We start from the raw sequence: 25,673 nt of genomic DNA, 5'->3' as shown, positions 1-25,673 counted from the left end.
TAACTTTTGACCTACAGCAGAAAAAAATCTCCAGATCGAGCGTCTAAATCATACGGAAGAGGATAAGGGCCACTGAAAAAAAATTAAAAATTAAGGTAAAAACATTTTTTTTTTAAATTATTATTCTGAGAAAAAGAGTCAGAATTCTGACTTTAATCTCAGAATTCTGACTTTATTCTCAGAATTCTGATTTTATTCTCAGAATTCTGACTTTATTCTCAGAATTCTGACTTTAATCTCAGAATTCTGAGAAAAAAAAAAGAAGGTAAAAACATTTATTTTTTAAATTATTATTCTGAGAAAAAGAGTCAGAATTCTGAGAATAAAGTCAGAATTCTGACTTTAATCTCAGAATTCTGACTTTATTCTCAGAATTCTGACTTTATTCTCAGAATTCTGAGATTAATCTCAGAATTTTGACTTTTTTTTTACCTTATTTTTAAAAAAAAAATTTCAGTGGCCCTAATCCTCTTCCGTAAAATCAAGAGAATTTATTCTTTCTAAAAAATATTTTGAGTTCTGATTGGTCACCAAAAAAACAAGCAGATTTAACATTTCAGCAGCATCATCTCTGTGACGTTATGAGGGATGTTTTTTTACTTTCACCACTTTTTAAAGATTAAACATTTGATCCCTTAGAAGTTAAAATGATCACCGTGATATTTAATAATCAGAGTTAAATTAAAACACTTCAACAAACGAATTCCAGACGCAGCCGATTCATCATCAGGAGCAAAGGTTTGACTGGATTCACCCTCGTTTACAAAACAACAAAACACTTGAATTGTGCAGAGAGAGAGAGAGAGAGAGAGAGAGAGAGAGAGAGAGAGAGAGAGAGAGAGAGAAACCAGTGAACTGTCTCCTTATGTTCTAAACTGTTCTCGGGCTGCACGGTCGTGTGCCGCAAATCCCGACCATCTGTAGCTTCCAGTCTGAGGAAACACACTCCAGAAAACTAATTACACAGACGGCTGGATGTGAGTCAAGTGTCTGCGAGAGAGGGAGGAGTGAAAAGAGAGAGAGAGAGAGAAGATAGTGGCAGGCAGAAAACACACAGAGAAAGAAAGACCCTGAATAACATCACTTTAACGCCTAAAACTCCAGTTTCCTATAGTTTGTGCTGCCATTGAACGCCTCACTCATGTGCCCAGATACATGAAGCCTGTGCAGCGAGTTTAAAACCTCAGATGTGATTCGTTCTTCATGCAGGACTGATCCGATCACCTCAGAGGTAGCTGAAGACGACGTTTGTTCACTTCTGGTGAAAGTTTGAAGATGCACGAGACTTAATTGAGAGTTTAGTGACATATTTAAAGTCACAGTGCCTCAGTTTCTGGAGGACTTTTGAGTTTTGACAGAAAATAAAGAAACAGTATTTTCTAAATGAAATATTTAAGTGTATAAAGTGTCTGCTGAGGAAATCATCTGCATAATATAAGATAAAAAAAAAATTTTTTTTAATTATATTTGAGCCTGAAGTTTGAGTATTTAATCATTTATGAATTATTAAATTAATGTCCGTCTATTTTAAATCAAAATAATAAAAGAAAGTTGAATTATTTTATTGCAGCATCTTTTAAAAAAATCCTGTATTTTTTTGTATTATATTTGAGCCTGAAGTTTGAGTATTTAATCATTTATGAATTATCAAATTAATATAAGTCTTTTTTAAAAATCAAAATAATAAAAGAAAGTTGAATAATTTTATTGAAGCTTCTTTAAAAAAATCCTAGAATTTCTTTTAATATATTTGAGCTTGAAGTTTGAGTATTTAATCATTCATGAATTATTAAATTAATATCGATCTATTTTTATATCAAAATAATAAAAGAGAAAGTTAAATTATTTGATTGCAGCTTCTTTAAAAAAATCCTAGATTTTTTTTTATTTTAAAGCCCAAGCAATAAGAGATAAAATAAGAATTTAATGGTTGCATTTATGGACAATCAATAGTCATATGTTGTAGCTTCTTGCAGCCTAATATCAGCCTCCTGGTGCAGACTCCTCTACTTTAAATCAAAGAAACTAGCAGCTGTCTCCAATTTATGCTAATCTCAGCTTTAAAAACCCTCTAATTTAGTTTATAGTGTCTTATACTTTTCTGTATTTTCATTATAGCTTCACTACATGTTAAGTTTTTACCTCCACACATCAGGATGAAGCTGTAAATGGGAATTCAAGCTCCAGAGGTAAGAGATCTTCAAACCTAAGTCTGCAAACTCCTGATGTTTCTATGTTTCTAAAGATCATCTCGCCATAAGAGAGATTTAACTTCCTCTAGTCTGCTCAGAAGACGAACGGGCCGCCCCAATTTGAAATCGTAAATATTAAACATGTTCAATTTTTAGAATCAGTTGGATTGAGGGAACTCTGAGGACTTGAAACAAGAGCCAATCAGGGAGCAAGATCCAGATGAGCATCAGAAGCAGAGGGCCGGCGTGTCCTGTAACACGATCACGCCGACGAGGAGAGGAGAGGATGAATCACCACTTAGCTCGACAGTCATCCCAAAATCTGCCGTGCTGGTTGACTCTAAAGTCTTGTTTGAGAGGTTTTTGTAGATTTCCAGTTTCCAGTTTCTCCTTTTACGTCTGTTTCTGTTCAGGGAATCCCTCCAAAGGATCCTGGGAGTGTTTCAGTTTAGCTTAAAATCACAAACGATGAATCAATCCGGTCACAAAGAATTAAAGAATCAGGAGGAAGACTCCTCCAGCGCCCGTCGCTCGCCTCTTTTCAGAATTAGTGGATTTGTAATTGGATGTCCGATTAAAACTGACACACGGAGTAAACAGACGGCGTGCTGACGGAGCAGACAGTGTGTAAATATCACCGCGGGCCGGAGGAGTTTACACAAAGTGCTTCAGAGCGCCTCCAGAGCAGGACACACGAGAGAAACATCCAAATGTAAATACTTCTTGTTACGGTTTGACATCAGCGGTATCGAGTCTGTGGGTGTGACGGTGAGGTGGTGAGGTGGTGAGGTGGAGCTGTAGTGCTTTGTTAGGAAGAGTCTGATGCTGCGTCACTGCAGGTCTCTTTCTCCTTCTCCTTGTCGTTGTCGTCGCCGAGGAACAGCAGCGGGAACATCCCCAGGATGCAGCCGATGGTCACTCCGATGGCTTTCCCCTGCAGGACGGAAACAAATATATCAACACCCTGAAAAATGATGCATTCAATTCCCCTGGACTCAAAGATCTGATCTGGAACCTATCTGCAGACTGCTGACGTCAGTTCCTCTCTTCGTCTCTATAGGTGCATTTCAATCAAGAGTCCCGGGGTCTTTTAGCCCCCAGAACTACTACACCCTGAACTAAAAGGTTCCCGTGCCCCCATTGTTATCTGCGTTTCGACCAAGGGCTGAAGTCCCAGGTAGATTGTGTAAATCAGGCCAGTGACGTATGGAGGAAAACAAAGTAAATGCTTCTTTCTTTCATTCATTTTTCCTTTCCTTCTTTCTTTCCCATTCATCACAGATGACACCATAGAAGCAGACGGACAGGCAGGTATCATTCTGAGCAACACAACAGTTAGCCTGTTAGCATGAAGAGACTCAGCTGGTCTGTTTTAGATGGTGCTATATTTCATCACAGATGGATTCACTGAATCAACACGTGAGAGGAGATAAGCGCGAGTAGCAAAGACGTTTCAACACGCCTTTAAAATCCTTTTGAACTCAAAAAGCCGTGATCGCAGAGATCGGCCGGTGTTTTGGTTTAAACAGCGACCCTGTTAACTGGAGACTCTCAGCCGGATGCATCCCTCATAAACGTCTTTAGACCATCATTAAATATCTGATGAGGATATTTTGAAATCTTAATAAAAACTAAACTAGTTTGCATTCCCAGGAACTCCCTCTGTGTTTCAACAGCTGTGTAAACTCCACAAACACTGACACGTTCAGCTGAAGGTCTCCAGTTTACAGGGGCACTTTTAAAACCGGAACACCGGGAGGAGAGACGCATTCACGGTGGGCTGAGAGAAGACTACTGTTACAAGCTGCTAAATCAAGAGAATCACAGCTTCTTCTTTTGAAAAGTACACACACATACAAAAAAGATAGAACAAATCAAAACTAATGAAAGAAAGAGAAATCAAGTGAACCACAGATGAAAAAAACAATGACTGTGAGTGGTTTTTGGAAAATTAAAAAAAAAAAAAAAAAAAAATTTAAAAAAAAATTTAAAAAAAAAATGTTGAACAAAAAAAATTTGAAAATTTTGAACAAAAAGTTTGAACAAAAAATTTTGATTTTTTTTTGACATTTTTTTTGAATTTTCTTTTTTTTTTTTTAAATTGACCAAAAAAAATTGACCAAAAAAATGACCAATTTTTTTTTTTTTTTGACAAATTTCTTTTTTGACAAAATTTGTTTTTGAAAAAAAATAAAATTTGACCAAAAAAAATTGACAAAAATGTTGACCCTGTCGATAAAATTAATTTTCCAAACACTTGAAATTGTGCTACAAAAGCAGAAAAACATGAAAAAAAGTGAAAATGTTGTGTCTGCGGTTAAAAACATGGAAAAAGCAATGAATGAATCAACACAAACACTGACAAGTTCAGCTGAAGGTCCCCACTTTACAGGGTCACTTTTAAAACCGGAACACCGGGAGGAGAGACGCATTCACGGTGGGCTGAGAGAAGTCTACTGTTACAAGCTGCTAAATCAAGAGAATCACAGCTTCTTCTTTTGAAAAGTACACACACATACAAAAAAGATAGAACAAATAAAAACTAATGAAAGAAAGAGAAATCAAGTGAATCGCAGATGTGTGTGATGTTATTGTGGACGGAGGGAGGAATAAAAACACTGTGGTTAATCTACCAATCAGACATGTTCAGCATTGCAGGCCCCGCCCCCTGAAAGTCCCAGGACCTTTGAAAAGTACTACCCCCCTAGCAGGGGCTTTTTAGGGGGGAGATTATCTACCCCTGAACTAAATTTAGACCCTGGGTCCACCGGTTGAAAAACACCTTATTTCCTCATTATTACATTTCCTGCTGCACCTTCAAAGCTGAAGGACACATGTTGTTAACGCCGTGTTAAATTCTACTTCCAGTATTAAACCGTTCTCACACATCAGCTTCAGAGCACGCTTGTGGCTGAGGGAGTCGAGAAGCCGTTATAAGAGCAGCTCCACCACTTCCCTTCACCTCCTATCTCCCTCTCCCTCTCATTCTCCTCCTTATTAGTCGTCTCTCTTCTGCAGGCCGTATGAAAAATGCATAAAAAACCCTCAAAGAAGATCATTATAGCTGCTGCAGAGTCATCAGTCGGGGGGCCGGGCGCTTTGAGGAGGAAGAAGAAGATAAAGAGTGAGAGGAAAGAGACAAAAAGGAGGGAGAGGAAGGAGTTATGTGTCTCTATTTTAGACCGCTCAGTGCTAAAGGAGATATATGACACTTAATCAGCATCATCAGGTTCTCTATCGTGTGACTTCTACTCATTTTCGCTCCCAACATGCAGGCCTGCTCATCGTACCAAACGTCTCTAAAAGTAGTATGGGAGGTAGAGCCTTCAGTTATCAGGCCCCTCTCCTTTGGAATCATCTACCAGTCAGGGTCCAGGAGGCAGACGCCCTCTCTACTTTTAAGAGTAGGCTTCAGACTTTCCTTTTTGATAAAGCTTATAGTTAGAGCTGGATCAGGCTTGGACCAGGTCTTAGTTATGCTGCTTTAGGCTTAGACTGACACACTCGGATCCTGTCTTTCCCTCTCTCTCCTCTCTCTGCCTGTCTCTCACTTTAACTCTTCTGAGCTCCCTTGTCCCGTAGGTTCCTCTGGATCTCTGCTGTAGACTCCTTTTTTGGGTCTTTCTTTCTTTCTTTCTTTCTTTCTTTCTTTCCTTCCTTCCTTCCTTCCTTCCTTCCTTCCTTCCTTCCTTCCTTCCTTCCTTCCTTCCTTCCTTCCTTCCTTCCTTCCTTCCTTCCTTCCTTCCTTCCTTCCTCCCTTCCTTCCTTCCTTCCTTCTTTCTTTCTTTCTTTCTTTCTGTCTTTCTTTCATTCCTTCTATTTCATTCCTTCTTTCTCTCCTTTTCCTTTCCTTCCTTCCTTCTTTCTTTCATTCCTTTGCTTTTCTTTCTTTCTTTCTTTCTTTCTTTCTTTCTTTTCTGTTCTTCTATTCTCTCTTTTGTTTTCTTTCTTTCTTTCATTCCGTCTTTCTTTCTTTCTCCATCTCCTTCTCTTATCCCGTCCTTTCCTTCTGTCATTCCTTCACCATTTATTCTCCTCTTTTTCTTTCTTCTGGTCTCCCTCTCTTCTCTCAGTCCTTTCTGGAGTCCCTGAGCTCCCTTGTCTCGTAGGTTCCTCTGGATCTCTGCTGCTGTGGACGTGCCAGACTCCAGCTGCTACAACTACTACTATCCGTTTCCCCACTATCATCTCTCTCTCTCTCTCTTCATCTCCCTCTATCCCTCTCTCCAACACGGTCTCAGCAGATGTGTGTCTAACATGAGTCTGGTCCTCCTGGAGGTTTCTGCCTGTTAAAGGAAGTTTGTCCTTGCCACTGTAACTTGCTAAATGCTGCAAAGTGCTCTGCTCATGGTGGATTAAGATGAGATCAGACTGAGTCCTGTCTGGAAGATGGGACTGGATCTGATCCGGTCTTGATGTTGGGTCTTTGTTAATAATAGAACATAGAGTGCGGTCTAGACCGGCTCTGTTTGGAAAGAGTCTGAGGAGAACGTTTGTTGGGATTTGGCGCTTTTCAGCTGACCTGGAGGACATTACATGTGCAACATAAAGATTTCTCAAAGCTTGACGTTTGTCATTAAACATGATTGTGAACATGTCGGTGAGTTTTTGAAAGTCCAGAGACGCTGATCTTTAGAGCATATGCCATATTTTTACAGACACTAAGTCCTTGTCGCATTGGTCGCTAGTTTGACTCCTGACCTGTGAGCAATTAGTGCATTTCATCCCCCTCTCTTCTCCACATTTCTCTCCTTTCTCTTCCTTCAACTGTCCGCAATGCATCTACCACAATGTTAATACCATTTTTGAGGGATTAAAATCTGCACATTTAAAGATACAGTGCAGAAAATGTATGCAAAAATAAGTGTTTTTGGGGGACGTTAAAGAGACAGGGATGGACATTTCTGCACGAGTTGCAGAGAGGAGGAGTGCATGAGTTCTCACCATGTGGGAGCTGACCCTGGTCTGCCACATGTCCGCCTGTTTGGGCGTCAGATCTGGACCGTGAAACCCCAGTTTGGAAGCCAGCGCCTCCACGTAACCTGCGAGGCTGCAAACACACAACAACATTCAAGTCTAGAGTGGCAGGAGGAGCTAGAACACATCCTGATTCAGTCTAACCTTTCTCATCGATGAGTAATCATTCAAATATAGAGGTATACAGACAACTGGTTGTTCCAAGGATAGATGCATAAACACAAACAACCAATAAAAAGGACTGTAGGTAGAAGATAAAAGAGCTAAGTGAATGCATGAATTTAATGAGAGAGGAAAACAAAACTCTGATATTTCAGGACAAAGACACTTCTTCTTTCTTTTACTGTATTAATTCAGAAACGCAGCGAACACGAGTGTACCTTGAGCCAGCAGTCCTCAATAAACTTCAAACATCTGACTCAAAATAAAGTGGTCCCCTCAGAGACGCTTTACAAAGCTGCTTACCCGAGACCCGCCAGATCCGAAACCAGGTTCCCCAGAGCGGCAGCTGCAGAAACACAAAGAGGAAAACACTTTGATATCAGCCTCACTCTGATGAAACACAAACAGAAAGGATGCATCATGAATAAAGAAAGGGTTCAGAGTTTCTGAGTGATAATTTAGAGATGATTTAAAGCACCTGATGATGATTTTTGATACTCAAAATCCCTGCATCTGTGATTCCCTCGGATTAAATCCGTAGTCCAGACTGACAATCTTCTGCAGCCATCAGCTTTCAGTCAATTTCATTTTCCTCTCCGTCTGTTTGGACCAAACCTCGGGGGAAATGTTCGCTCTGATGTGTTGATATCTTATCTCAGGCAGTTTTAATCTGACAGATTTAAAGTTCCCACGACTGTCAATCAGCCGCAGACAAACAGAAAAGTGAAAAGCAAAAGCTCGAGTTGTTTCCTTTAATGTAGGCTTCAAACTTTCCTTTTTGATAAAGCTTATAGTTAGAGCTGGATCAGGCTTGGACCGGGTCTTAGTTATGCTGCTATAGGCTTAGACTGACACACTGGGATCCTGTCTTTCCCTCTCTCTCCTCTCTCTGCCTGTCTCTCACTTTAACTCTTCCTGTCCCATTAAAGTTACTAACCATAGACCTTTCTGGAGTCCCTGAGCTCCCTTGTCCCGTAGGTTCCTCTGGATCTCTGCTGTAGATTCCTTTTTTATTCCTTCTTTTCTTCTTTCTTTCCTTTTTCCTTACTTTCTGTCCTTCTTTTCTTTCTTTCTTTCTTTCTTTCTTTCTTTCTTTCTTTCTTTCCTTCGCTCTTTCATTCTTTCCCTTTTCCTTTCATGCCTTTCGTTCTTTCCTTTTTCCTTACTTTCTTTCTGTCCTTCTTTCTTTCTTTCTGTCTGTCTTTCTTTTGCTCTTTCATTCTTTCCATTTTCCTTTAATTCCTTCTTTCTTTCCTTTTCCTTACTTTCTGTTTGTCTGTTTTTTGCTCTTTCAATCTTTCCCTTTTCCTTTCTTTCTTACTTTCATTCCTTTTTTTTTCTCTTTTATTTCTTTCTTTAGCTTTCCCTTTCCTTCCATTCTTTTTTCTTTCTTTCTTTCTTTCTTTCTTTCTTTTGTTTTCTTTCTTAGTTTCTTTCTTTCTTTCTCCATCTCCTTTTCTTATCCCATCCTTTCCTTCTGTCATTCCTTCACCATTTCTTCTCCTCTTTTTCTTTCTTCTGGTCTCCCTCTCTTCTCTCTTTTCTTAGACCTTTCTGGAGTCCCTGAGCTCCCTTGTCTCGTAGGTTCCTCTGGATCTCTGCTGTAGATTCCTTTTTTGGGGTCTGTTATTCATTCTTTATTTATTTCCCTCTTTCTTTCAATCCTTTGTTTTCTTTCTTTCTTTGCTATTCCCTCTTTCCTTCTTTCTTTCCTAATTTTCATCTTTCCTTCCTTCCTTCTTTCATTCCTCTGTTTCTTTCTCTCCTTTTTTTCTTTCTTTCATTCTTTTCCTTTATTTTCTGTTCTTTTATTCCTTTATTTCTTTACTATCTTTCTTTCATTCCTTTTTCCTTTCTTTCTCTCTTTGTTCTTTCCATGTTTCTTCATCCTTTGTCTCCTTTTCTCACCCCGTCCTTTCCTTCTGTCATTCTTTCACCATTTATTCTCCTCTTTTTCTTTCTTCTGGTCTCCCTCTCTTCTCTCTTTTCTTAGACCTTTCTGGAGTCCCTGAGCTCCCTTGTCTCGTAGGTTCCTCTGGATCTCTGCTGCTGTGGACGTGCCAGACTCCAGCTGCTACAACTACTACTATCCGTCTCCCCACTATCATCTCTCTCTCTCTCTCTTCATCTCCCTCTATCCCTCTCTCCAACACGGTCTCAGCAGATGTGTGTCTAACATGAGTCTGGTCCTGCTGGAGGTTTCTGCCTGTTAAAGGAAGTTTGTCCTTGCCACTGTAACTTGCTAAATGCTGCAAAGTGCTCTGCTCATGGTGGATTAAGATGAGATCAGACTGAGTCCTGTCTGTAAGATGGGACTGGATCTGATCCGGTCTTGATGTTGGGTCTTTGTTGATAATAGAACATAGAGTACGGTCTAGACGGGCTCTGAAAGAGTATGAGGAGAACATTTGTTGTGATTTGGCGCTTTATAAATAAAGATTGAGTGATCCTCCATGAACTGCAGTTTTTAGCACTTCCTCATTGGACTCATATTTTTAGACCGAAGGTTGCTGCTTGGCTACGAGTGACATCTGTCATCTGTGCTTGTTTACATCCAGGTAGTAGAGCTTTTTGGCAGTCGACACCAACATGACTGCTGATGAAATTCAATCCTTTAATCCACTTAAACCAAACGTTATCCACCTCAAAACCTTGTGCCGCCCCTCAAACGTGCCCCTAAACATGAAGCATCTCACCCACACTTAAAGACGACCAGCAGGAATAAGAGAAAACCCTGAAACTCTCCAGTGCTGAGTGGCCCACATGCATCTCTTTGTGTTATAAAAAGATGAGAAGCAGAGAGGGGAATAAACAATAGATCAAAGCTGCACAATGCAGAATGAGAGTCAGTAGGAGTGAGAGAAGGTGTGAAAGTTTTTACATTTCAAAGAGCACCTTTGGAAAACCACCAAGATACCAGTCAGCTCCTTTCTCCCTCTGAATGTGCTGACGGGAAAACCACTAAGGCAGCCTCACAACAATCCGACGTTATGTACTCCATCTCTAATACTTGGCAGATATGAATTATTCACGCTGTGGATTGGTGTTGCTGACAGTATGGTGGGGAATATATTTCGTCCGTGGTCATTACAGCCGCACACGTGCAAAGGGATGTTTGTTTTCACTCTCCTGAGGCGTTCAAAGCGACGACGCCTGAAGCTTAAGAGTTTCCTGCTGGGATGTAAACAGCAGATGGACGGCTTCAATCTCAACTTCCCTTCAAAGTTTAACGTCGATCAAAGCTTTCACGTTCTGACGCTGACTGTGACGGCGTTGATGAAGAAGGGGGGTGAGCGTGAAAGCAGCAGCAGGTCGTCTCATACCAGAGAATATAAAAGTATGAAATCAGAGAGCTGGTGCAGCATCTGTGCAGGACGGGTGATGATGATGACGACGATGATGAAACAAATATAAAGCATGAGCCTGAGCGCAGCTATTGATCTAGGGCCCGTCTCCAGCCTCTGATTTGCACTTTGCAGAGGAAATTGGAGCCAAGTATCCATGGAAACGGAATAATCTAGTGGCGAGGAAAAGAGGGGAGGAGGGGAGGAGGCGAGGAGCGCCGTGGCTTTATGGTTTCCGCAGCGTTCGGTTCTCTAATAAAGACCTGATCAGAGACCCAGAACAGCGGACATGGGGACAGTTATAAAAAAAGCTGCAACAACATGCATGACAAAGGTTGGGCTGTGACTTTAATCTCACACACCTGGTGGGATTATCTGAGATACACCTTTGTTAAGGGTAATAAAAGTCCCCAGAGTGATGGATGATGAAGGAGGTTTCATGCTGTTGGACGCCAGAGTGATTTCAAGGCCGAATAAAGCAGAACACCTGTAGGGTTTAGAGATGAGTTCTCATGTTTTGGTGTTTAAGAGGGCAACAGGAACACGTTTGATCGCTCCAGCTGGACAGCAGGAACATCTTTAAAGAGCAAAGGAACCACTGACAGGATCTGATTGGTAATTAAAGTGTCCGAAACAGAAAGAATCCAGCACAGACGAGGCTGACACGGCAAGAGCAGTGACTCTACCTCACAAAACACAGGCTGTTTTAAGTCTGACACTTTGTTTTGGTTTCTATTACCACTGGTTAATTGGTTTGTATAATTGGATGTAACATTAATTGTGTATTTGATGATTTCAAAGAGAGTTTGTTCACTCTCTGCAGAGGTTATTTCAGTTTTATTACAACTGTTTTATTGCTTCTGTTGAGTGTTGCATTGTTGGGGAAAACAAAGCCTCCTCCAGGACCCCTGAAAGGTCAAGAAACATGTCAACGAGCACTTGATGAAGAGGTCTCAGAAGCATCTGAGAGGGATGTTTTGAAGCAAAACGTGTGGGGTGCAAATGAGATTTAAATAAGAAAGGAAAGGAAGCACTCAGTGAATCGTCCAAACTGAGCATGATTTACTTGAATCTGTGGCTAAGGTTAGCAGAGCTAGCACCACCAGCCTTTGGTCTGCATTGCAGGTAAACATCCACATGCCTGTGCTGGTTCCTCACTGCTCTGATTGAGTGGTTATATACCATTTGTAAACACTCTAGACACAGCAGATATGCAGTAGTTACAAAAATATTCATATTGATTAATCATTAGAGTGACTAAATGTGCACATCCCTAAGAACATACTACTTTCTGTCTTTCTTCAGGAACAGCTGTGTGCAAAACAACACACACTAACAGAGGTGGGAGGTTGTTAGCTGATTTGCATTAGGGCTGGGCGATATGGCCTTAAAATAAAATGTGTATTTTTTTCACACCAAACTTAATTTACGATGCACAGAGTCACGGCCAAATTCCACCAGATCCGTGTCCGGTCCATCCCTGATCCGTCACAGCACCAAATCTGATAGGTTTCTATTCTAGTCAGTGTGTTAACTTCCACTGGATCCGCTCCGTTGCAGGTGGGAGCGTCTGGTCATGAAGCACTGTGACAGGCTGAGTTCTTATCTGAGGGGCTCAGTGTTAGCTTGGTCTCTACCTGCAGCAGGTGTGCTTTATGAACCAGCTCTCCTCACCTCCATGCATCTGTCTCATCTTCATTGAGGATTTTTACCCCCCGGTGTGCGTTAGTGACAAAGACACAACGTTGTTTGACGTTGTTGCCGTGGTTACTGTAAAGAGCTCTGCGTCTACAGCTTGATTTAATCCAGTTTGGTGAAACATCAGACACATTAATAAGTTTGGATCAACTCCTTGTTGAAAGATGCAGATGCATTTCAGAGTGCCGTGAACTGACTGTCTGTCCAGTGAGCCTGTCACTGCGAGGTGCATTCAAGGACCGTTGTAAATGTGCAATACAGTCCTTTCATGGCATTTTTTTGCGACTGCAGTCACAGTGGCCACATCAAGACTGTTTTCTAAAAACAACTGTAATTTAGCGTATCTACTTACCCCTGAGATGTTATTGGGGGCAAAAAAAATCCTGTGAAATCCTGGAGGGACTGATAACAGCAACATGTATCAGCTGTAGATTAACATAACACGCTTTGAGTCGACACATCGACACACAAGTATGTGGTGCTCATGTCCGCGTCAGTCCCTGCTGCAAAGGGGCGACACAGAAGTATAAACCAGCCTTAAGGCTGCATGTTTTGACTGTACCTTATGTCTGTAGCCTTGGAATAAAACCACATCCCCTCCAGCTCTCTCTTGTGATATTCTCAAGTGAACAGTGACTTCAACAAAACACTGAAGTAGCACACACATGGGGTCGATAGTTTAAAGCATGTGGCTAATAGGGGCGGCAGTAGCTCAGTCCATAGGGACCTGCTAAGTCTGCAAAAATGCCCACTTACGGAAAGGGGGTTCTAAAGGACTCAAAAAGTCAGTGAGAGATCCCTCACACACTCGATGATTTGACAGTGGGACAGCCCTAAAGCCCTCAAGGACTGAGCAGAGCGCCTCAAAGTCAGTGAGTGTTTGAGGGTGGACTTTGAGATTGGGCCACTCTCTCGCCTCAGTCAGCCACAGGATCCAGAGGAGAGCTGATGCCGGTCGCCGGTTCGAGTCCCAGTATGGACAAAGTTTGGCAAGTGGACTGGTGGCTGGAGAGGTGCTGGTTCACTTACCTGGGCACTGCCGAGGTGCACTTGAGCAAGGCACTGAACCCCGACCTGCTCGGGGTGCACTGGTTGATGGCAGCATCCTCACTCTGACATCTCTCCCTAGGTGCATGTGTGTGCATGTGTGTGCATGATTGTATGTATATACCAAAAGCTGTATGTGTAGCATGATGAAAAATAACACGAGTGAAAAATTGAATTTCCCCCCTGGGGATTAATAAAGTATGTTCTTCTTCTTCTTAAACTCAGGGTGCACGACTGCATCAGTAGGCCTCACAGCTTTCTTCTCATAAGCGATGCAGTGGGAAAGTGATTCTATTGATGGTGGCTGTTTTTGGCTGTAGTAGTGTTGTGCATCTCATAGTGAGACATTTCTCCCACTCCTCTGCATGCCTCTGTTTATAGATGTAGAATAAATTGGTTGTGCTGCTGCAATTATCTGCAACCAAGAGCACGTCTACATACATAAAGTAAAGCAGGAGTAGCTTGCATTTCAACACTTTTGGATCCAGTGATATATTAGAGACTAAACTTGTAAGTATGTTTGATGTTCTTACCTGCCATAGTGGAGATCCCCAGAGTGACTCCGATAGAAAGCTCAATCTGTGTTCCCTGTAGAACAAAAAAGGTCCACATCAACTGGAGAAAACTAGTTCTTATAAAACACAGACTTTCATCCCATCTCACAAAAACATTGTGTTTTTCCTTCCAGAGAAGTAATTCCACAAAGATTAAACCTCATCACTCTGTAAATTACTCCACTTACTGCTGCAATCATGATGGCATTATCAAGGAAACCAAATCCAACAAAGGGGATGGCGTTGTGGAATAACACTGCAAACAAAAACAAGAGAGAAGTTAATTAACAGCACGAGAGGGATTAACAGATAATCTGACAATTAAAGCTGAATGTGAGTCCTGGACTTTAATGTGAGGGAACTACAGACGAGCGTCAGACTGCTCAAGTGACTGATTGAGTTCTGAGTGTGGCAGATAAATAAATAAAACAATACATTTATAATTATTTCATTGATCCTAGAATGTCTTTAAGTTAATTTTAAATTAAAATTAATATGCTTATTTACATGAAAACAAACTCCAGTATGTTTGACACTAAGTGACTTATTTCACTTTGGCAGAATAATACAACTTTTAAAAAGACTGCAACTTAAATCACAATTATATCCAGTGTTCTCTAAGATACATGTTTAATGTTATTATTTATAATTGTATATTTTATTTATTTTAGGATTATTATTTTCATAATTATTATTTTTAGTTTCAATGTTTTTATTAATATTTTTTAAACTATTTTTATACTATTTTTTATTATTTTGTTATATTTGTTAATATTATTTTACATAGTTTATAATAATTATTATTAATATAACTATTATTAGTTTTACTATGTATTATGTGTTATTATTATGATTGATATAACTATTATTTATTTTGTTTAAATTATCACAACTTTAATATTATTACAACTTTATTATTATTATTCCTATTTTTATTATTACTTTACAAAATATGATTACTACGATTTTTATTATCATCATTATTATAACTAACATTGCTATTTTTATTATTATTTTTTAAACTATTATATATGTGTTAATATTATTATTTTACTAAGTATAACTATTATTGTATAACTAAATGTTTAATGCTACTTCACTACAACTGTCTGTTTTCATTTTATTCTATTATTGTTTATTATTGTATTATATTTTATTTATCTTAGGATTATTATAATTATTATAATTATTATTTTTAGTTTGTTTTTTTAAACTATTTTTAAACTATTTTTTTTTGTTTGATCATATAATTATTTTACATAGTATAATCATTATTAATGTAACTATTATTAGTTTTACTATTTATAATTATAATTATTATTATTGTTATGATAACTTTTAATATTTTTTCAAATTATTATTATCATGATTTTAATATTATTATTATTACAACTTTTTTATTATTATTATTATTTATTTATTTATTTATTTTTTACATTTTTTTATAATTATTATTTCAATATTATTATTACAACTTCATTATTATTATTATTATTATTATTATTATTATTATTATTATTATTATTATTTTCCTGTTTTTTTATTATTATTAATTTATTTCATTTATCCTAGAATTTCTGTAAGTGACTTTCAAATTAACTCTTTAATTGCTGTTTTAATTGGCACAGAAAAGCAAGAAAACCTCATTTTTAAGAAGCTAGAACCTGAAAATGAGAGATATTTCAGCTTGGTAAATTACTCCAAAGACTCATCAACAACTAAAGCTTTAAATCATACCAGAGTTACTTCTTCAAATGTGATTTTTATATATAAAACTTTCTCTAAATTACACATTTCTTCACCAAAACCTCTGGTTTAATGTGACTGAAAATACAACGATGATGGTTTGCAGACAGTTTAGATCAAATCTGAGCAAAAAGTTGCAAAGTTTGTAAAAGTTCTAAAACAATTAATAATAATAATACATTTTATTTAGAAGCGCATTTCAAAACACTCAAGGTCACTTTACAGACAGAATTAAACACAATAAATAAAAACAAGCAAAGTTACACCAAGTTAAAATGAGGCAGTGAAATTAGACAGGGAATGCAGTTTGAAACAGATGGGTTTTAAGTTTGGATTTGAACAGGGGGTAGTGAGTCTGAGTTTTGGATGTCTAGTGGGAGTGAGTTCCAGAGTTGGGGAGCAGAGCGACTGAAAGCTCTGCTCCCCATGGTGCTGAGACAGGCAGGGGGGCACAGAGAGGTGGAGGGAGGAGGAGGAAGACCTGAGGGAGCGAGAGGGGGTGACAATGTGGAGGAGATCAGACAGATACAGGGAGGGGGGGTGAGGTTGTGGATGGCCTTGAATGTGTACAGGAGGATTTTGAAGTCGATTCTGAAAATGACCGGGAGCCAGTGGAGCTGCTGGAGGACGGGGGTGATGTGGTGAAAGGAGGGGGTTCTGGTAATGATGCGGGCTGCAGAGTTCTGGACCAGCTGAAGCTCATGGAGGGATTTGTGAGGGACACCGAAGAGGAGTGAATACAGGAGGTGATGAGACTGTGGACCAGGATAGCAGTGGTGTGAGGGGGGAGAGAGGGGCGGAGATGGAAGTATGCAGACCGGGTTATGTTATTGATGTGAGAGTGGAAAGAGAGTGAGCTGTCGAGGATGACACCCAGACTCTTTACCTGAGGGGAGGGGGACACTGTTGAGCTGTCTATGGTGAGGGAGAACCTGTCGGCTTTGGATAAGGTGGATTTAGTGCCTATGAGGAGGTGTTCTGTTTCATTGCTGTTAAGTTAATTAAGAGTTAAGAGAACACAGTATGGTGATTAAATACTGATTTACACTATATAAGACTTAATAATAAAAAAATGGCCGCCATTCTCTCAGGAAAGATGAGACAAAGATGTGGAGTGTGATTAAGAGGGTCAGTTATTGAGCTGGAGTCAAGTCTGGTGTTCAGACTTCAAAGAAAAATGTTATTTAATGGAAGAGAAAAACCAACAAAGTTAATTACAGCCAGGTCCGTGAGCATGAATTGTGATTTGATTTTCTATTTCCTAAAGACTCAATCTCAGACTGCTGACATCACATTAAAAAAGATGCATATACTCCCTATGATAAGTTTTCCCAGTACAAATGCAGAAGATGAGTGCATGTGTGTGTTAGTGTGTGCGTTTCTCTTACTGTGTCTGATCTGGGCTGCAGTCGGCGGCGAGGGCGCCAACGTCTCTGAGAAGAAAAAGAAAACATCAAAGGCGTCAGAAGTTTGCTCGTTAACTGCTGAGAGCCCCGAGCGACGCAGAGACACAGAGACACAGTTTGTCCACCCTGAACTCGTCACAGTCACCTCTGATGTTCAACACTCTGCACTCAAAGGCGGCGATCCAGAGTTACTTTTTTTACTTTGCTTCTTATTGGACTTTTTACATTATTGATATCACACCACATGCAGGGGTACATTTTTAGTGTGACTATAAAAAAACTGGGAATAGAAAAGGTAACGTGTTGATAATACAATTCAAATATTGTGAAAAGAAAAAGAAAACGCATTAAAAAATACAAATTAACAAAGAAAAATCAGTCAAACAAAAACTAAAACAATTCTTAAAATTCAACCGTATAAAATAAAACTGCTCTTATTTTCTCAAGTGTTACACACACACTGAGCCTCATGCATTGATCGAGCAGCACAGTCAAATATTAATATTTTATAAACATCTCTACAAATGTCAGGAGCCTCAGCCTCTTTACAAGGGCTGTCTGGGATTGAAGATAATCGCCTTTAATATATATATATATATATTTAGAATATATATATAAATCTAAATAAATATATATACATAAATATACATAAATCTAATAATATATATTGATAAATGTAAATATATATATATATATAAATCTAAATAAATATATATAAACATAAAAAAATATATAAATCAAATCATATATATTGACAATTGTAAATATATATATAAATATAAATAAACAAACATAAAAAATATAAATCTAATATATATGTATAAATATAAATATTTCATATATAAATATAAATATATATAAATACATAATACATATATAAATCTAATAATATATATGTATAAATATAAATATATACATTACATATATAAATCTAAATATATATAAATACATAACATATATACATATCTAATAATATATATATGTATACATATATATCTATATGTAAATATAAATAAATACATACATATAATATATATACATTACATATATAAATCTAAATATATATACATATATAAAATATATATATAAATCTATTAATATATGTGTATAAATATAAAATATATATTAATATAAAATATATTTGTATTAATATAAATATATATAAATACAAATATATATATATACATATAAAAATGGATATGTATGAATAAATAAATAAATAGAAATATATTTTTATAATATATAATTTTATATATAATGTTTATTTGATATTGTGCAAAAAAAATGCATATAGAAATTATGTGTAACTAATTGGTTCATTGTAGGAGTCAGTGATGGTTCTTTGAGCTTGATGTAGATCACCATTAAACAGTAAGAAGATGAAGATGCAGCAGAAGAAGACTCAGTAACCAGCTAGCTAGCCTTTGCCGCACCCGAAGGGAAGTTTCCTCACCAGTTTGGGAATTTGGGGAGTTTCGTAAAAGAGACAGGGTGTCAAGTAACCTGTCGCTTGACTCTTGTCTTTAATTCGACTGATGGCGTTGTTTCTTTTTAAAGTTTTCCATTCATATCATGACAGTATAATAAATCTGACATCCTCACAGCCCTTCTCTTCACATAAGGAAAGGACAGGTGCTTGTCCCACACTAACACATTTTGTTGTGCCGCTGCAGACGGACACCCTGAAATGTAATCAACCCTCGACAGCTCATCCAGAACTGGACTGACGGCTCTCACAGCAAACTTTTGATGCATGCCATTTATCTTCCTGTGTCTTTAAACATCATCAGTTCTTAAGAAAGTGACGCAGAAGATATAACTCTCACAATAACCCATGCTGCCTTTAATCAGCCAATGCATGAATTATTCATCATTATTAAAAGTCATATCGGCTGCTTTATGTTTCAGTTCCATATTTTACCTGTAAATAACGTCTGAATGCCAATCACTGTGTTTTTAATAATAACACAGGGCAGCTGATGATGCATCATCTTTTCAGATTGTTTAGTTATTCTAAGACTGTCTAGACATCAAAACACACTTAATATTCTGATTAACATCAAAACAAACTCCAGTATGTTTGACTCTAAGGGACTTGTTTAACTTTGGTAGGATGATACAACATGTAAAACCAACAACTGAAACTTAAATCACAATTATATCCAGGGTTCTCTGAGCTATTAAGTTTAATTTTATTATTTATAATTGTATTATATTTTATTTATTTTAGAATTATTATTTTCATAATTATTATTATTAATTTTAATGTTTTTATTAATATTTTTAAACTATTTTTATATTAATTTTTATTATTTTGTTATATTTGTTAATATTATTTTACATAGTTTATAATAATTATTATTACTATAACTATTAGTTTTACTATGTATTATGTGTTATTATGATTGATATGATAACTATTATTTTTGTTTAAATTATCATAATTTTAATTTTCTTACAACTTTATTATTATTATTATTATTCCTATTTTTATTATTACTTTACAAAATATGATTACTACTTTTTTTATTATCATCATTATTACTAGCATTGCTATTTTTAATATTATTTTTTGTTTTACTATCTTTTATTATTATTTTTTAAACTATTTTTACAATAACTTTTTTTTTTATATGTGTTAATATTAATTTACATAGTATAACTATTATTTGTTTTACTATTTAATTTTATTATGATGACTATTATTATTTTTACATTTTTTTATTATCATAATTTTAATATTATTATTACAACTGTATTATTTTTTTTATTTTTTTTCCTAATTTTTATTATAATTATTTTACATAATATGATTACTATGATTTTTATTACTACTATCATTGCTATCTTTATTATAATTATGGTTATCATATATTTTTTATATTAATAATCATACTTTTATTAGTAATAATTTGTATTATATATATTTATTACAATAATAATAATAATGTACACGTTTTTATTTTTCTTATTTGTTTATATAAGGGGTTGGTGTGTATAAATGTTTATACCTCAAGTTGTTTTAAAATCACTAAAAGGAAGTCTGAAAATAAAAACTGTCTGAATAATGAAGCCCTAAAAAGGATTGGATAAGTCTGAGTCCCACTCTTTCACTACAGAAGCTTTCTTTCAGAGTTCTGTGAGAGCATCTGCTGCAGGATTGCCGATGTGCCAAAAAACCCAGAGATCTAATTAAAAAGAAAGATGAGTCTGCATTCAGCCTTGGAGCAGAGCACCTCCAACACACACGGCAGGCAGCCTGAGGTTTGAGCGTTTCAAGATAAGTGAAAGGTCTTCATCAGCAGCTTAAACTCCGACGGGGGAGCAGTGTGACACAGGAAAGGAGCTGCGTTACAGTTTAGGTTTTGTGTAGTGCTCCCCTGGCAACGTTTACAAAGACACATCTGAACGCACAACAGCAGATATAAACAGCTAGAGACTGGCTTAATGGAGCGAGAGTGACGGTGGTGGAGACCAAAGACAGAGCTTAAAGACAGATAACATGACTCATTAATCAAGTCATACAAAGAGGACTCTGAATGAGGGGTGTCTGAGAGTAGAGATACACTAAGGTGCATTTGGACCAAAAGTTCCTGGGTCTTTTAGCCCCCAGAACTACTTTCCCCTGAACTAAAAGGTTCCTGGTCCCCCATTGTTGTCTGCGTTTCGACTGCGGGCTGAAGTCCCGGGTATATTGTGTAAATCAGGCCAGTGACGTATGGAGGATATAAAGTAAATGCACTACACCACCAGACCAGTAGAGGGCAGTAAAACAAAGAGGAATGCCATTCATCACAGATGACACCATAGAAGCAGACGGACAGGCAGGTATCATTATGAGCAACACAACAGTTAGCCTGTTAGCATGAAGAGACTCAGCTGGTCTGTTTTATATGGTGCTATATTAAAAGGAATGAAAGAAATAAAGAAGGAAGGCTCAGATGGATTCAGTGAATCCATCTGAGCCTTCCTTCTTTATTTCTTTCATTCCTTTTCCCTTTCTTTCTTTCCTTCTTTCATTCTTTCTTTCCTTCTTTCTTTCTTTCATTCCTTTTTCCTTTCTTTCTTTCCTTCTTTCTTTCTATCATTCCTTTTTCCTTTCTTTCTTTCCTTCTTTCCTTCTTTCTTTCATTCCTTTTTCCTTTCTTTCTTTCCTTCTTTCTTTCTTTCTTTCCTTCTTTCATTCTTTCTTTCCTTCTTTCTTTCTTTCATTCCTTTTTCCTTTCTTTCTTTCCTTCTTTCTTTCTTTCATTCCTTTTTCCTTTCATTCCTTCTTTCATTCTTTCATTCTTTCTTTCCTTCTTTCTTTCTTTCATTCCTTTTTCCTTTCATTCTTTCTTTCCTTCTTTCTTTCTTTCTTTCTTTCATTCATTTTTCCTTTCATTCCTTCTTTCATTCTTTCTTTCTTTCTTTCTTTCTTTCATTCCTTTTTCCTTTCATTCCTTCTTTCATTCTTTCTTTCCTTCTTTCTTTCTTTCATTCCTTTTTCCTTTCTTTCATTCCTTCTTTCTTTCTTTCCCATTCATCACAGATGACACCATAGAAGCAGACGGACAGGCAGGTATCATTATGAGCAACACAACAGTTAGCCTGTTAGCATGAAGAGACTCAGCTGGTCTGTTTTCGATGGTGCTATATTTCATCACAGATGGATTCACTGAATCAACACGTGAGAGATTTACACAATCTACCTGGGACTTCAGCCCGTGGTCGAAACGCAGACAACAATGGGGGCACAGGAACCTTTTAGTTCAGGGTGAAGTAGTTCTGGGAGCTAAAAGACCCCGGGGCTCTTGTTCGAAATGCACCTAATGGGACCTTGTGCAGAATGCTGTCTTGCAGGTGTAACGTAAATATTTGTATAGGCAGTAAAGAAGGTAAAGTCAGAGGAGCACATCCTGGAGATACTCCCGGCGCCTCCTGTGTTGTTTGTGAGGAGCCTTTGACTCTGTGCTCTGAAATAGACCCTGACCTTTCCACAGTGACAGGTCGTTCACAGAGGTGTCGATGTGTCCACGCCGCTGCTTCCTGTTTGTTTTGAAACATTAGTCATGCATCCTGCTTTCCTTCTCCCAAAATGCTGCAGAGAGAAGTTGGCAAAACTTGTGTGAGAAGCTACAAAAAAAAAAAAAAGCAGACGGGGAGGTCAGAAAGTGAAGCAGAGAAATCTTGCACTATAATTGACTTCCTATAATTGGTCTCAGGCCCAGAATGCACCCTGCTCCAGTAACCCACTTCTCTTTGAGTCTGCAGCCGCTCCACTCGTCTCTGAGCAATTCAAGTGTGACGGTAGATCAAACCAGGATGGGAAATTACTGAACCTCTTATGCAGACACACTTGAACTCCTGCCTTTTGGGTGACCCAGACCTGCACTTGAGCTGTGCATGGGTCCAAACTTAGAACTTAGAAGTGTTTGAAGTATTTATTTCTTCTTCATCCTCAAAGCTGCAAAGAAAAAATGCATGCTTGTGGTTATTTTGGGGCTGGAGCCAACCCCAGCTGCCACCCTTGTACAGGTAGCCAGCCTACCACAGGGCTGAATATAGAAGAGGTATTCCAAAAGCCATGGCAGAGATCAACCGGTGTTTCAGTTTAAAGAGCGACCCTGTTAACTGCAGACTTTCAGCCAGTTGCATCCCTCACAAACGTGTTTTAGACGATCATTAAATATCTGATGAGGACATTTGGACGTTTTAAGGATGCATTCCCAGGAACTCCCTCTGTGTTTCAACAGCTGTTGTAAGCTCCGCAAACACTGACACTTTCAGATGAAGGTCTCCAGTTTACAGGGTCACTTTTAAAACCAGAACACCGGGAGGAGAGACGCATTCACGGTGGGCTGAGAGAAGACTACTGTTACAAGCTGCTAAATCAAGAGAATCACAGCTTCTTCTTTTGAAAAGTACACACACATACAAAAAGGATAGAACAAATAAAAACTAATGAAGGAAAGAGAAATCAAGTGAATCACAGATGAAAAAAACAATGACTGTGAATGGTTTTTGGAAAAAATTGAAAAAAATTTGAAAAAAAAATTTGAAAAAAAAAATTTGAAAAAAAATTTTGAACACAAAATTTTGAAAAAGAAAATTTGAAAAAAAAAAATTGAAAAAAAAATTGACAAACGAATTTAAAAAAAAAATTGTGAGAATTTTTTTTTTTTGACAAACATTTTTTTTAAATGAATTTTGAAAAAAAAAATTGAACAAAAAAGTTGACCCTGTCAAAAAATTAAATTTTCCTCCAACTTGACATTGTGCTCCAAAAGCAGAAAACCATGAAAAAAAGTGAAAATGTGCCTGCGGTGAAAAACATGGAAAAAACAATGAATGAATCGACACAAACACTGACACGTTCAGCTGAAGGTCTCCAGTTTACAGGGTCACTTTTAAAACCGGAACACCGGGAGGAGAGACGCATTCACGGTGGGCTGAGAGAAGACTACTGTTACAAGCTGCTAAATCAAGAGAATCACAGCTTCTTCTTTTGAAAAGTACACACACATACAAAAAAGATAGAACAAATAAAAACTAATGAAAGAAAGAGAAATCAAGTGAATCACAGATGTGTGTGATGTTATTGTGGACGGCGGGCGGAATAAAAACACTGCGGTTAATCTACCAATCAGACGTGTTCAGCATTGCAGGCCCCGCCCCCTGAAAGTCCCGGGACCTTTGAAAAGTACTACCCCCCAAGCGGGGTCTTTTTAGGGGGGAGGTATCTACCCCTGAACTAAATTTCGAAACGCACATAGTTCAGGAGTGAAGTTCTTCTCTGTCGTCTTTTTAAAGCCTCCATGTTGGAGCGTCCTCCCTTCAGCTGCTGAAACCAAGCGTCTCTAAATCAAAGCCTCATCCAGAGTTTCACGATCACACAGATCTGTGTCGTTACATTCACACCAGGATCTGATGCTTCTCTCCTTCTTTCTGATTCCTGATGGGAACGCTCAGTAAGCTGAAGTTGCCAGGCAACAAATTCCATTCCGCTCGGTGAGACGCATCGCTTAGCAACAACATCCATCCAGGAAGTGACACGGGGACTCAGCGGAGGGTGCGAGGAGATGTCAGGTATCAGAACTTTAAAAAGATTGTTTTTTAAGAAGCAGGACATCTCCGAACATGACGGAGCGTATCCATTCTTTCATTTTAAACAACTTTACGAGAATAATTCAACATTTTTAACATTTTTAAACAGAAAACATAATAAAAAATGACATTTTTATACAGCTGCCTCATCCGTTACATGATTAATTCAGCTGATGTGTGTGTAAGGAGAACAAATGTAGGTCTGCCTCTCTGGAATTTCACTTCTTCTATTAGGCATCTATTTTCTGCTTTTAAAGGCATTTTTAACAAAGTCCACAGTAACTCTTATTCCTTATAAAGAGGACTGTCATCCCTGCATTCGGACATGTCATTAAAACATCCAAAAAAAAGCACAACTTTGTATCTTTGTGCTCGTCAATGAAATGACCAAACACGCTTCCATCGCTCCTGAAGAGGGCAGATCTCTTTAAACTCTTTCTGGAAGCCACGGCTCACACCTCATTAACATCTCTTTCATGTCGCTGTAAACACACAGACACAAAACTTTTCTAATGCTTGATCAGGAAGGCAATTAATGTGTCCTCACCTCAACCCTGGAGAATAAAGAGAAGGTGTTTGTGATCCTAAGGGCTCGTTTGTTTTGAGATTGACTTACTTTTTGAAGACCAAAACTTGTTCAAACAAAGACAAGATAATATTTGATAATATCAGAAACACGTTAAATAAAACAAGGTGTGTTGTTTCTATAATATCTTTAAGATAAGGTGTTAAATTTGAGTCAAACTCCGCCTACTTTTGACCCTCTTTGCTGCGGACAATCGCTGTGTCGCTCCGTCTTTCATCCCTCTGGTGTTGGGGTTGTGAGTGACGGAGGGATAAGTGGAACCATCCATTGTTGTGAATGAGTGCAGCCCACAAATACAAGACGGACGCTTTTTCAGATGTATAAATAAAAGACTTGTGTTTGTGTCATTTTGTTCCTTTTATATCTAAATAAAACTGTTTTGAATCAACCTGATCCAGGTACAGACTTTTCAAGATTACCAAGTCCAGATAAACAATCCTCTGAAGGACTACAAAGTACATACTGTTCCTTTGGGGGCGCCAAAATCCCCACAAAATGAAATTCCTGACTGTTGCTATATATCTACTAATTGTTAATCCGTTATCCTTTATTTTTCAACCACAACTTCCAATCAAGCAGCAACCTCCCGCTGTGAGAAATGAAGCTGATGTAGAAAGGCTAAAAGTCGCAGTTCCTCGAGTGGCCACTAGAGGCTGGCTCCATAAGTACCGGAAGCTACATACACACTAATTCAAAAGGGCTGATAGTTACAGCAGGAATAAACATGTTTACAGCCTGAAAAACAAACCAACAAAGAAACCAAAAAAACCTGCCGGATCAGAGACGCAGCTGAAGTGGATCCAGTGGAAGTTAACACATTGACTAGAATAGAAACCGATCAGATCTGGAGCTGTGACGGATCGGAGACGGACCGG

The 25,673-nt window shown here is 37.9% G+C and overlaps 1 protein-coding gene across 1 annotated transcript in view; it reads right to left on the bottom strand.

Moving 5' to 3' along the window:
- Positions 1-638: 638 nt before the first annotated feature.
- tmem65 (transmembrane protein 65) overlaps positions 639-25,673 on the bottom strand; it is a 46,591-nt gene continuing 21,556 nt past the window's right edge. Inside the window, exons 2-7 of the mRNA XM_034705665.1 lie at positions 17,109-17,153; positions 14,163-14,230; positions 13,954-14,008; positions 7,635-7,677; positions 7,137-7,242; positions 639-3,126 (exon numbers count right to left, since the gene is read on the bottom strand). Coding sequence (XP_034561556.1) covers positions 3,001-3,126; positions 7,137-7,242; positions 7,635-7,677; positions 13,954-14,008; positions 14,163-14,230; positions 17,109-17,153 — 443 coding nt within the window. The 3' untranslated portion in view covers positions 639-3,000. The remainder of the gene's footprint in view (positions 3,127-7,136; positions 7,243-7,634; positions 7,678-13,953; positions 14,009-14,162; positions 14,231-17,108; positions 17,154-25,673) is intronic.

This window comes from Notolabrus celidotus, chromosome 16, assembly GCF_009762535.1.
Source record: "Notolabrus celidotus isolate fNotCel1 chromosome 16, fNotCel1.pri, whole genome shotgun sequence".
Lineage (NCBI taxonomy): Eukaryota > Metazoa > Chordata > Actinopteri > Labriformes > Labridae > Notolabrus > Notolabrus celidotus.
Note: the sequence above shows the minus strand (reverse complement) of the source record. Positions and strands in the feature narration are given on the sequence as shown.